The sequence below is a fragment of the Pristiophorus japonicus genome, chromosome 9, assembly GCF_044704955.1.
Source record: "Pristiophorus japonicus isolate sPriJap1 chromosome 9, sPriJap1.hap1, whole genome shotgun sequence".
NCBI lineage: Eukaryota > Metazoa > Chordata > Chondrichthyes > Pristiophoridae > Pristiophorus > Pristiophorus japonicus.
Window position 1 is genome coordinate 214,991,374 of NC_091985.1, and position 13,652 is coordinate 215,005,025.

General features: G+C 48.5%; 1 protein-coding gene across 1 annotated transcript in view; it reads left to right on the top strand.

Moving 5' to 3' along the window:
- Positions 1 to 13,652, top strand: part of LOC139273678 (zinc finger protein 271-like) — a 54,796-nt gene that overhangs the window by 33,233 nt on the left and 7,911 nt on the right. The window contains exons 2-3 of the mRNA XM_070890715.1: positions 3,489 to 3,544; positions 4,482 to 5,697. Coding sequence (XP_070746816.1) covers positions 3,489 to 3,544; positions 4,482 to 5,697 — 1,272 coding nt within the window. The remainder of the gene's footprint in view (positions 1 to 3,488; positions 3,545 to 4,481; positions 5,698 to 13,652) is intronic.

Below are 13,652 nucleotides of genomic sequence, written 5' to 3' on the forward strand. Positions count from 1 at the left end.
TCGCATATAGGCTTTCCACAGTGGTGGATGACATGCATGAATTCAGAATGATGCACTCGAACCATTTCGAATACGCATCTACCACAATAAGGAACATCTTACCCATGAATGGGCCCGCATAGTCAACATGAATGCTTGACCATGGCCTGGTGGGCCAGGGCCACGGGCTGGGCGGGGCCTCCCTGGGGGCATTGCCCGGCTGGGCACACGTGTGCCTGCGAACACAATGTTCCAGGCCACCAAACGTGTGACCGGCAATAGCCTTCATCAGCACAATGCCTGGGTGCTCGCTGTGGAGTTCCCTGATGAATGCCTCCCTGCCCTTCTGGGGCATAACTACCCGGCTGCCCCATAGTCGGCTTGGATGGAGAGCTCATCCATCCGTCTGTGGAACGGTCTGACCTCCTCAGGGCATGCTCCGTGTGCGGGCGCCCAATCCCCAGTCAGGACACATTTCTTAATCAGGGATAGGAGGGGATCTCTGTTTGTCCAGATTTTGATCTGGCAGGCTGTGATGGGGGAGCCTGCGCTGTCAAAGGCATCGACAGCCATGACCATCTCGGCACTTTGCTCCGCTGTCCCCTCAGTGGTGGCCAGTGGAATCCTGCTGAGCGCGTCAGTGCAATTTTCAGTGCTGGGCCGGTGCCGGATGGAGTAGTCATAGGCAGCCAGCGTGAGAGCCCATCGCTGTATGCGAGCTGATGTGTTGGCATTGGTGGCCTTGCTGTCTGACAATAGGGATGTTAATGGCTTGTGGTCCGTCTCTAATTCAAACTTCCTACCAAAGAGGTACTGATGCATTTTTTTTAACACCATAGATACACGCAAGCGCTTCCTTCTCGACCATCCCATATCCCCGTTCTGCTTGAGAGAGCGACCTGGAGGCATAAGCCACAGGTTGTAGTTGACCCTCAGCATTGCCCTGCTGCAACACGCACCCAACCCCATAGGACGATGCATCACATGTCAGAACCAATTTTTTTACAGGGGTCGTACAGGGTCAACAACTTGTTTGAACAAAGTAGGTTTCGCGCCTGATCAAAAGCCCGTTCCTGACAGTACCCCCAAAACCAATCGCAACCTTTATGCAGGAGCACGTGTAGCGGCTCCAACAACATGCTCAAGTTCGACAGAAAGTTCCCGAAATAGTTCGAGTCCCAGGAATGAACGCAACTCCGATGTGTTGCAGGGCCTGGGTGCTCGTCGAATCGCCTCTGTTTTGGATTCGGTGGGCCGAATCCCATCTGCAGCAACCCTCGTGCCCAGAAACTCAACCTCAGGAGCTAAGAACAGACATTTAGACTTCTTGAGTCGCAGGCCTACCCGGTCCAGTCGGCATAGCACCTCCTCCAGGTTGTGGAGATGTTCCTCGGTGTCTCGATCCGTGATGAGGATGTCGTCCTGGAATACGATCATTCCAGGAATGGATTTAAGCAGGCTTTCCATGAATCATTGAAAAATTGCGGCCGTTGATCTAATGCCAAACGGGCACCTGTTATAAACGAACAGTGCCTTGTGCGTGGTGATGGTGGTCAGTAGTTTAGATTCGTTGGCCAGTTCCTTGGTCATATAGGCTGAAGTGAGGTCAAACTTGGTGAACAGCTTGCAGCCTGCCAGCGTGGCGAAGAGGTCCTCTGCTGTCGGGAGCGGGTATTGATCTTGAAGGGACACCAGATTGATGGTGGCCTTGTAGTCTCCACAGATCCTGACAGAGCCATCCTCTTTTAGGACGGGCATGATGGGGCTCGTCCAGTCGCTGAATTCAACAGGCGAGATGATGCCCTCTCTCAACAACCGGTCCAATTCGCTCTCGATCTTTTCCCGCATCACATATGGCACCGCTCTGGCTTTGTGGTGCACTGGCCTGGCGTCTGGGGTGATGTGTATCACTACCTTAGTGCCTTTGAAAGTCCCGACGCCCGGTTGGAATAGTGAATCGAATTGTTGTAGGACTTGTGAGCACGAACTTCGCTCCACAGACGACATTGCGTGAACATCCCCCCATTTCCAGTTCATCTCGGCTAACCAGCTCCTCCCCAACAGTGCTGGACCATTGCCCGGGACAATCCAGAGTGGCAGCCGATTCACTATCCCATTGGGTGTGACAGCCAACATTGCACTGCCTAGTACCGGAATGATTTCTTTGGTGTAAGTCCGTAATTGTGTCTATATGTGCTAATTTGGGTCTGTTGGCTTTAAGTGGCCATAGCTTCTCAAATTGCTGAACGCCCATGAGTGATAGGCTGGCCCCAGTGTCCAGCTCCATGCGTACAGGGATGCCGTTTAATAAAACGCTCATCATCATTGATGGCATTCTGGTGTATGAGCTGTGAATATTCGCCACATGGACCCGCTAAGCTTCGGCATCCATCGATTCGCCCCAAAAGTCATCCTGCCTCAAAGAACCCTCTCCTGGTCCATCTGCCTCATATATTAGTCTGGTTGCAGGCTTCCTGTACATTTGAGCTAAATGGCCACTGAGATTACAGTTCCTGCAGACAAACTGTTGAAATCTGCAAGATCTAGCTGAGTGTTTTCCCCCACACCTCCAGCATGAGTTAAAGTTTCTATTGTTGGGAACAAAGGGACTATGGCCAGGCATTCCTCGCTGACTGTCCCTTTGACTGCTCTTAAGTACCCTATTAGTGGGTGTCAATGGCCCCGTCCCGAGCCACATTGTCCACTGTGATGGCGTGAATGTCCGTTCAGCCTGCCATTGTCTGTTACAGTCCTACTCTGGGGTCTATTGCTGCCTGGGGAATGTTGGACTGCCCCTGCCTGCCTGAGTCACATTGATGATGTTGACTCCCTGATCCATCACCGCGTTAGAGGCAGAGTTGCGCGCGTATATTATTTTCGTGTCTTCCTCCCCCGCCATGAAAGTTTGAGCCATCAACGCCGCCGCTTCTAAGGTCAAATCCTTGGTCTCAATTAATTTGTGGAAATTCCCGCATGACCGATGCCCTCGATAAAGAAATCCCTTAGCAAATCCCCGTGCAGGCGTCTGTGAACTTAGAGGCTGGCCAAACGCCAGAGGTCCGCTACGAAGTCCGGTATGCTCTGTCCTTCATGACGTCAGTGGGTGTAGAATCTGTGTCAGGCTATATGTATGCTACTCGCCGGTTTGAGGTGCTCCCCGATCAATTCAGTAAGTTCTTCAAAGGTTTTGTCCGCCGGCTTTTCGGGTGCTAGTAAGTCCTTCATGAGCATGAAAGTCTTTGGTCCGCAGCCGATCAAAAGATGAGCCCTTCGCTTGTCAGCCGCTGCATCATCTAGCCATTCTTTCGTAATGAAGCTTTGCTGAAGCCTCTCGACAGAATCGTCCCAGTCTTCCCCAGCACAGTACCGTTCCTCTGTGCTACCGGTGGCCATTCTCGTGAATTCCCGTTTCTTGTCGCCAATGTAAAGTCCTTACTCTACAGCATGAAACCACACGAGGCACATTCTGGGGACAAGGTAACTCTGTGACCTGCTCTCTTTATTTGCAGGACTCCAAAGATGATGACCCTGTGTGGGACCTCTCTTTTTACACCTGTGTGATCAGGTAAGGAGTGTCTCCCACAAGTTCACCCCTTGTCAAGGTGTGCATCTAGGTTGAGTGTATACAGTAATACAGTGGTGTTACATTGTGGTTACATACATGACACCCTCCAAGGCCTTGCCCCTCCCTATCTCTGTAATCTCCTCCAGTCCGCCAACCCTCTTAATAAGGAGAAATAATTTTCAGTGTCAGAAGGGTCGGTAACCAGAGTGGAGTTGAGGTAGAAGATCAGCCATGATATTACTGAATGGTGGAGCAGGCTCGAGGGGCCAATGGGCCTAATCCTGCTCCAATTTCTTGTGTTCTTAAAGGGTAATGGAAATGCAGAACTCGATGTTTCCCATATAACTGAGGCTGGGGGCCAATTGATCAGGCTCAAGGGGCCGAATGGCCTATTCCTGTTTCTATGTTCCTACTTACAGTGACGACTTTTGTAAACAGCTTTTACAGAGGTTTAGAAGGAGAGGATACGCCGAGGGGATTAAACCTGGGCCCCTCCTGTTAATGTGACTCAGTCACACTGGTCGGTGCCTTTACCCACTGAGCCATTGGGAGGAGGCTCCAGTGACCCTGCTGGAAAATGCACGTGTGAGGCCTCAGGTGAGGACAGGGGAATAGCTTGTCGACACTCACTGTCGAGATTCACACGTGGACATTGGGCACATGGGTCACATATTGGAGAGAAACTGGTGAGTGTAGAACTGAACCCAGCCAGAGTCAGCACCTTCAGGGGAGGAGAACCAGTGAGTGTAGAACTGAACCCAGCCAGAATCAGACATTAGTGAACCAGTTGGGTTTTTACGACAATTCGGTCGCTTTCATGGTCACTTTGTTCTAGTGCCAGCCCCACAAATTAGCAGGCTCATTAAGTTCAAATTACTAATCTGCCTCTGTTTTCTCTCTCACACTCCCTTTTTCCTGTTTTAAATTAATTTTACAGGGTATTAGAAGGGGAGGATTTGCAGACGGGAAACTCGAATCGCAGACCGCATCAAGATCTGACAGCGTCACTCGATTCATCGGGACCCGAATATCATCGGCCTCTCAATATGGAAGCAAAAAGCACCGTTGACAGTGGGGAGAAAGTGTACACGTGTTCTGTGTGTGGACAAGGCTTCAGCCAAATCTCTGGCCTATTGAGACACAAGCGCAGTCACACCGGGGAGAGGCCGTTCACCTGCTCCGAGTGTGGGAAGGGATTCGCTCGTTCATCCCACCTTCTGATACACCAGCGAGTTCACACTGACGAGAGACTTTTTAAGTGCCCGGACTGTGGGAAGAGCTATAAACATTCCGGGGAACTGACGTACCATCAACGTGTTCACACCGGGGAGAGCCCATTCAGGTGCTCTCACTGCGGGACTGGGTTCAGTCGATCATCTAAACTCGCTATACACCAGCGCACTCACACTGGGGAGAGGCCGTTCACCTGCTCTGTGTGTGGGAAAGGATTCAGTCGGTCAGGTAGCCTGCTGAGACACCAGCGAGTTCACACTAGGGAGAGGCCGTTCACCTGCTCTGAGTGTGGGAAGGGATTCACTGATTCATGCAACCTGCTGAGACACCAACGAGTTCACACTGGGGAGAGACCGTTCACCTGCTCGGAGTGTGGGAAGGGATTCACTCGGTCATCTGACCTGCTGAAACACCGAGTGCACACCGTGGAGAGGCCCTTCACCTGCTCTGATTGTGGGATGGGATTCACTCAGTCATCCAACCTTCTGAGACACCAGCGTATTCACACTGACGAGAGACCTTTTAAATGCCCGGACTGCAGGAAGTGCTATAAAAATTCAGCGGAACTGAGCTGCCATCAACGTGTTCACACTGGGGAGAGACCGTTCAGGTGCTCCGTGTGTGGGAAGGGATTCATTCGGTCATCCGACCTTCTGAGACATCAGCGAGTTCACACTGCAGAGAGGCTGTTCACCTGCTCCGAGTGTGGGAAGGGATTCGTTCAGTCATCCGACCTTCTGAGACACCAGCGCACTCACACTGGGGAGAGACCGTTCACCTGCTCAGAGTGTGGGAAGGGATTCACTCGGTCATCCTTCCTCACTGAACACCAGCGCATTCACACTGGGGAGAGGCCGTTCACCTGCTCAGAGTGTGGGAAGGGATTCACTCAGTCTTCGATCCTGCTGAAACACCAGCGAGTTCACAAGTGACTGCAGAGGTGGGATTCTGCTGTTCTTGCTACTGTTAATCACATCCCGGACTGAACCATGTTCATTCTGACAGTTGGTTTATTTTTCTGCTGATGACTCCTATAACTGGGCTGGAGTTTAATATTCTGGATGAATGGGAAATAAATCAGCTTTGCTTTTCACAAATTGCTGTGGATTTTTGTCTTTCCCACCTGAGTGTTTAGCATCACCTGGCGAACTCGGAGAGGACAATCTGGGGGGCGGATTGTACGGTGGGAACAGAACTTCAGCCTGGACACAGTCCTTCAGGGCCACACTGAGAGGGCCAAACGGCACTTTGGTCTTTCTCGTCTATCATCACCGACAACAAAGTCGCCATGCGGGTTAATCTTGAGCTGTGTCAGAAATGTGTCCCAGCCGTTCTCTTCCATGGTTTGGCAATGCTAAATAGTATATACTTCAATGCAAGGAAGATGATACAAAAGTTGACTGTGTGGTTGATAGTGAAAAAGAAAGCTATAGACTGCAGGAAGATATCAATGGACTGGTCAGGTGGACAGAACAGTGGCAAATGGAACTCAATCCGGAAAAGTGTGAGGTAATGCATTTGTGGAGGGCTAACAAGGCAAGGGAATACACAATAAATCGTAGGACAATGAGGTGTAAAAGAACAAAGGGACCTTAGAGGGCATGTCCACAGATTTCTGAAGGTCGCAGGAAGTAGATAAGGTGGTTAAGAAGGCATGCAGAATACTTGCCTTTATTAGCCGCGGCACAGAATACAAGAGTAGGGAGGTTATGCTTGAACTGTATAAAACACTACTTGGGTCACAGCGAGAGTACTGTGTGCTGTTCTGGTCACCACATTATAAGAAAGATGTCATTGCACTAGAGAGGGTACAGAGGAGATTTAGGAGGATGTTACCTGGACTGGAGAATTTAGCTATGAGGAAAGATGGGATAGGCTGGGGTTTTTTTATGGAATAGAGGAGGCTGAGGGGAGACCTAATTGAGGTGTATAAAATTATGAGGGGCCTAGATAGAGTGGATAGGAAGGACCTATTTCCCTCAGCAGAGGGTCAACAACCAGGGGGGCGTAGATTATAAAGTGGTAGGAGGTTTAGAGGGGAGATCTCTTCACCCAGAGGTGGTAGGTGTCTGGAGACCACTGCCTGAAAGGGTGGTAGAGGCAGAAACCCTTGTAGCATTTAAAACGAACTTGGATGTGCACTTGAAGTGCCGTGATCTACAAGGCCACGGACCAAGAGCTGAAAAGTGGGATTTGGCTGGATAGCTCTTTGTCGGCCAGCACGGACACGATGGGCTGAATGGCCTCTCAGTGCTGTAAACTTCTGTGATTCTATGATCCTGTACTTAGTGATGAAGTTTGTAAATTATGAGAAATATAGAAGATTAAGGGGTGATGTAATTGAGGTGTTTAAGATGATTAAAGGAGTTGATGGGGTGGATGGAGAGAAACTATTTCCTCTGGTGAGGGAGTCCACAACAAGGGGACACAACCTTAAAATCAGAGCTCGGCCGTTCAGGGCTAATGTCAGGAAGCACTTCCTCACACAAATGCTGATTGGCTGTTTCTCTTGTCTGGAGAGTCTAGAACTAGGGGTCATAGTCTCAGGATAACGGACGGCCATTTAGGACTGAGATGTGGAGAAATGTCTTCACTCAAAGGGTTGTGAATCTTTGGAATTCTCTGCCCCAAAGAGCTGTGGATGCTCAGTCATTGAGTGTATTCAGGGCCGAGATCGATAGATGTTTGGACACTGAAGGAATCCAGGGATACGGGGAAAGTGGAGTTGAAGTACAAGATCAACCTTGATCTTATTGAATGGCGCGGCAGGCGAGAGGGGCCGTACGATCTACTCTTGCTCCTATTTCTTATGCTCTTACAGCGTAGTGGAAATCCGGAACTCTGTTCCCCATAAAATTGAGGCTGGGGCTAATTGAAAATTCCAAAACTGAGATTGATAAATTATTCTTCGGCAAGGGTATTAAGGGCGATGGAACCAAGGCAGGTAGATGGAGTTAAAATACTGATCAGCCACGATCTAACTGAATGGCACAACAGGCTCAAGGGGCTGAATGGCCTTTTTCTGTTCCTCTGTTCCTACACAGTGATGACTTTTGTAAACAGCTGTTACAGGGGATTAGAAGGGGAGGATATGCAGACAGGATTAAACCTGGGCCCCTCCTGTTCCTATGATTCAGTCACACTGGGTGTTACCTTTACCCATTGGGAGGAGGCTCCAGTGACCCTGCTGGAAAATGCACGTGTGAGGCCTCAGGTGAGGACATAGAAACATAGAAACTAGGTGCAGGAGTAGGCCATTCGGTCTTTCGAACATTCAGTAAGATCATAGCTGATCATTCACCTCAGTACCCCTTTCCTGCTTTCTCTCCATACCCCTTGATCCCTTTAGCCGTAAGGGCCATATCTAACTCCCTCTTGAATATATCCAATGAACTGGCATTAACAATTCTCTGCGGTAGGGAATTCCACAGATTAATAACTCTCTGAGTGAAGAAGTTTCTCTTCATCTCAGTCCTAAATGGCTTACCCTTATCCTTAGACTGTGTCTCCTGGTTCTGGACTTTCCCAACATCGGGAACATTCTTCCTGCATCTAACCTGTCCAGTCCCGTCAGAATTTTAGATGTTTCTATGAGATCCCCTCTCATCCTTCTAAACTCCAGTGAATACAGGCCCAGTCAATCCAGTCTCTCCTCATATCCTCGCCATCCTCGGAATCAGCCAGGTGAACATAGAAACATAGAAAATAGGTGCAGGAGTAGGCCATTCGGCCCTTCTAGCCTGCACCGCCATTCAATGAGTTCATGGCTGAACATGCAACTTCAGTACCCCATTCCTGCTTTCTTACCATACCCCTTGATTCCCCTAGTAGTAAGGACTTCATCGAACTCCTTTTTGAATATATTTAGTGAATTGGCCTCAACAATAGAACCTTCGCAGCACTCAATAGCAAAAATGTCCTTCCTCAGATTAGGAGACCAAAACTGAACACAATATTCCAGGTGAGGCCTCACCTGTACAACTGCAGTAAGACCTCCCTGCTCCTATACTCAAATCTCCTAGCTGTGAAGGTCAAAATACCATTTGCCGCCTTCACTGCCCTGCTGTACCTGCATGCCTACTTTCAATGACTGATGTATGTACCATGACACCCAGGTCTCGTTGCACATCCCCTTTTCCTAATCTGCCGCCATTCAGATAATATTCTGCCTTCGTGATTTTGCCCCCAAAGTGGATAACCTCACATTTATCCACATTATACTGCATCTGCCATGCATTTCCCCACTCACCTAACCTGTCCAAGTCAACCTGCAGCCTCTTAGTATCCTCCTCACAGCTCATACTGCCACCCAGCTTAGTGTCATCTGCAAACTTGGAGATATTACACTCAATTCCTTCATATAAATCATTAATGTATATTGTAAGTAGCTGGGGTCCCAGCACCGAGCTCTGCGGCATTCCTCTAGTCACTGCCTGCCATTCTGAAAAGGACCCATTCATCCCGACTCTCTGCTTCCTGTCTGCCAACAAGTTCTCTATCCACGTCAGCACATTACCCCCAATACAATGTGCTTTAATTTTGCACACCAATCACTGTCGAGGTTCACACATGGAGATTGGGCACATGGGTCACATAGTGGAAAGAAACTGGTGAGTGTAGAACTGAACCCAGCCAGAGTCAGCACCTTCAGGGGAATAAAGGGAGGGGAACCAGTGACTGTAGAACTGAACCCAGCCAGAATTGGTAGTGAAAACTGGGAGTGGAGGAGAAACAGTCTAGGAGATGTGCGATGTGCTTGGATTTCAGCACAGCAGGAGGGACAATGTGTGGGACAGGGATTTACAGCTTTATGGGAACAAGAAAGGAAAGAATCTTCCATGGAAAGTACATATGCCTATTCTGAATTTCTGTCCTGTACTTTCAATGATGAGTTTTGAAATCTCCTTTCACAGTGTATTAGAAGGTGAGATTTGCAGACAGGAAACTCAAATGAAACATCACGTCAAGATCTGATGTAGTTATTTGATTTCTCAGGACTTGAATATCATCAGCCTTTGAATGTGGAAGGAGAAATGTTTCTCTGTTCTGTCTGTGGGAACAGATTTCAAACATCAGTGTGACTGGAAAAGCACCGAGACACACACACCCGTGTGAGAGTGTTCCAGTGCACTGCCTGTGGAAAGAGCTTTAACCAGTTACACAGCCTGAAAAAAACATCGCACCATTCACAGCAGGGAGAAACCATACATGTGTTCTGTGTGTGGACGAGGCTTCAACTGATCATTCTACCGGTTTCCAGCTTTGCTGCTCGTTGGCTTGTGGTTTTAATTTTCTCTGCCGCTTTTCTGGACTCTGGGGAGGTACCAGCGGATTGGAAAGCAGCTAATGTAACGCCTCTGTTTAAAAAAAGGGGGCAGACAAAAGGCAGGTAACTATAGGCCGGTTAGTTTAACATCTGTAGTGGGGAAAATGCTTGAAACTATCATTAAGGAAGAAATAGCAGGACATCTAGATAGGAATAGTGCAATCAAGCAGACGCAGCATGGATTCATGAAGGGGAAATCATGTTTAATTAATTTACTAGAATTCTTTGAGGATATAACGAGCATGGTGGATAGAGGTGTACCGATGGATGTGGTGTATTTAGATTTCCAAAAGACATTCGATAAGGTGCCACACAAAAGGTTACTGCAGAAGATAGAGGTACGCAGAGTCAGAGGAAATGTATTAGCATGGATAGAGAATTGGCTGGCGAACAGAAAGCAGAGAGTCGGGATAAATGGGTCCTTTTCGGGTTGGAAATCGGTGGTTAGTGGTGTGCCACAGGGATCGGTGCTGGGACCACAACTGTTTGCAATATACATAGATGACCTGGAAGAGGGGACAGAGTGTAGTGTAACAAAATTTGTAGATGACACTAAGATTAGTGGGAAAGCGAGTTGTGTGGAGGACACAGAGAGGCTGCAAAGAGATTTGGATAGGTTAAGCGAATGGGCGAAGGTTTGGCAGATGGAATACGATGTCGGAAAGTGTGAAGTCATCCACCTTGGGGGAAAAAAAACAGTAAAAGGGAATATTATTTGAATGGGGAGAAATTACAATATGCTGAGGTGCAGAGGGACCTGGGGGTCCTTGTGCATGAATCCCAAAAAGTTAGTTTGCAGGTGCAGCAGGTAATCAGGAAGGTGAATAGAATGTTAGCCTTCATTGTGAGAGGAATGGAGTACAAAAGCAGGGAGGTCCTGCTGCAACTATACAGGGTATTGGTGAGGCCGCACCTGGAGTACTGCGTGCAGTTTTGGTCACCTTACTTAAGGAAGGATATACTAGCTTTGGAGGGGGTATAGAGACGATTCACTAGGCTGATTCCGGAGATGAGGGGGTTACCTTATGATGATAGATTGAGTAGACTGGGTCTTTACTCCTTGGAGTTCAGAAGGATGAGGGGTGATCTTATAGAAACGTTTAAAATAATGAAAGGGATAGACAAGATAGAGGCAGAGAGGTTGTTTCCACTGGTAGGGGAGACGAGAACTAGGGGGCACAGCCTTAAAATACGGGGGAGCCAATTTAAAACCGAGTTGAGAAGGAATTTCCCAGAGGGTTGTGAATCTGGAATTCTCTGCCCAAGGAAGCAGTCGAGGCTAGCTCATTGAATGTTTTCAAGTCACAGATAGATAGATTTTTAACCAATAAGGGAATTAAGGGTTATGGGGAGAGGGCGGGTAAGTGGAGCTGAGTCCACAGCCAGATCAGCCATTATCTTATTGAATGGCGGAGCAGGCTCAAGGGTCTAGATGGCCTACTCCTGTTCCTAATTCTTATATTCTTATTGACCTACGGTGACCTCCAACTTGCATCTGTTTCGCCATCAGCTTCCTTTCCCGCCACCGACTCTGATTCCTATGGCAACAACCTCCCTCCTCGAACTCTCTGCCCCTCAAATAGCCTCTGGACTTCACTCGCCTGCTCCACCTGTCTCTGAATTTGGACAGCGGTTCGTCGATGCTCCGTGTCGGCCCCATCCTGCTGACACCGGCTTTGTCCCTCCATGGGACCTCGGACTTTGACCCTGGTTCTAGCCTCTAGCCCGTTTTAAGTAGGGCCTGTCCCAATGGAACAGCTCCGTCTTTCCCTAGTACTGGTGCCAGTGTCCATGAAGCAAAACCCTTGCCTCCCACACCACTCTTTGAGTCACACTTTTAACTTTCCAATCTGCTTATCCCTGTACCAATTGCCGCGTGGCTCACGTAACAATCCAGAGATTATTACCTTTGAGGTTCTGCTTTTTAATTTGGACCCCGACTCCTTCAGCAGAACCTCATTTCTAGTTCTACCTATGTTGTTGGTTCCTACATGGACCACGACAACTGGATCCCCCCCTTCTCACTCCAAGTTCTTCTCCAGCTGTGAGGAGATTCTTTAGCCCTGGCACCGGGCAGGCAACACAACCTTCGAAACTTCCGGTCGCGTCTGCAGAGAACAGTATCTATCTCTCTGACTATACTGTCCCCCAACACAACTACATTCCCTTTCAAAGTGTCCAGATAACTCCCCGCTCCCTGATGCCCCACAATGTCTGCACCTCAGACTCCAGCTCAACAACTCTGAGCTGAAGCTCCTCAGGATGCATGCACTTACTGCAAAGGTGTTTGTCCGGGATCACAATGCTCCCCACAAACTCCCACATGCTGCATTTGTGACACACCACCTGCACTGCCAGCCCTATATCACCATGTTCTATTTAATTAAATGTTATTACATTTGTATTTAAGTAACTTATTTTACAGTTTAGTTCTTTGACTTCTTACTTGATCTGCATTGAGTAATGGATAATGACATTAAATATCTACCTGTAACACAAAGCATTACAAACAGTGTGGGCAAAAAGCTGCAACTCCTTCCCCCTCTTCTCCCAATTCCCACTCTTTCCAAGTTCCCAAATAAACCATTCTGTTTAAGTACACTCCGTTTAAGACCGCACTGTGCAGACCACTCAAGGAGTGGTGAGGGAGTCCACAACAAGGGGAAATAACCTTCAAGTCAGAGCTAGGCCATTCAGGGGTGATGTCAGGAAACACTTCCTCACACAAATGCTGAGAGGCTGTTTCTCTTGGCTCGAGAGTCTAGAAATAGGGGTCACAGTCTTGGGATAAGGGGTCGGCTATTTAGGACTGAGATGAGAAATGTCTTCACTCAGGGATGTGAATCTTTGGAATTCTCTAATCCAGAGGACTGTGGATGCTCAGTCATTGAGTATATTCAGGGCTGAGATCGATAGATTTTTGGGCACTAAAGGAATCAAGGGATACGGGGATAGTGAGGGAAAGTGGAGTTGAGGGAGAAGATCAGCCATGATCTTATTGAATGGCGGAGCAGGCTCGAGGGACCGCATGGCCCACTCCTCCGATTTCTTATCCTCATATGTTCTTCAAGGGTAGTGGAAATCCAGAACTCTGTTCCCAATAAAACTGAGGATGGGGGATAATTGAAAATTACAAAACTGAGGTTGATAGATTCTTCTTCGGCAAAGGTATTAAGGGCGATGGAACCAAGGCAGGTAGACGGAGTTAAAATACTGATCAGCCATGATTTAATTGAATGGCGGAATAGGCTCAAGGGGCCGAATGGTCTTTTCCTGTTCCTATGTTCCTGATGATATTTGTAAACAGCTTTTACAGGGGATTAGAAGGAGAGGATATGCAGACAGGATTAAACCTGGGTCCCTCCCGTTCCTATGATTCAGTCACACTGGGCGTTACCTTTACCCACTGAGCCATTGGGAGGAGGGTCCAGTGACCCTGCTGGAAAATACACGTGTGAGGCCTCAGGTGAGGACAGTGGAATAGCCTGTTGACACTCGCTGTCGAGGTTCATACAGGGAAATTGGGCACATGGGTCATGTATTGGTGAG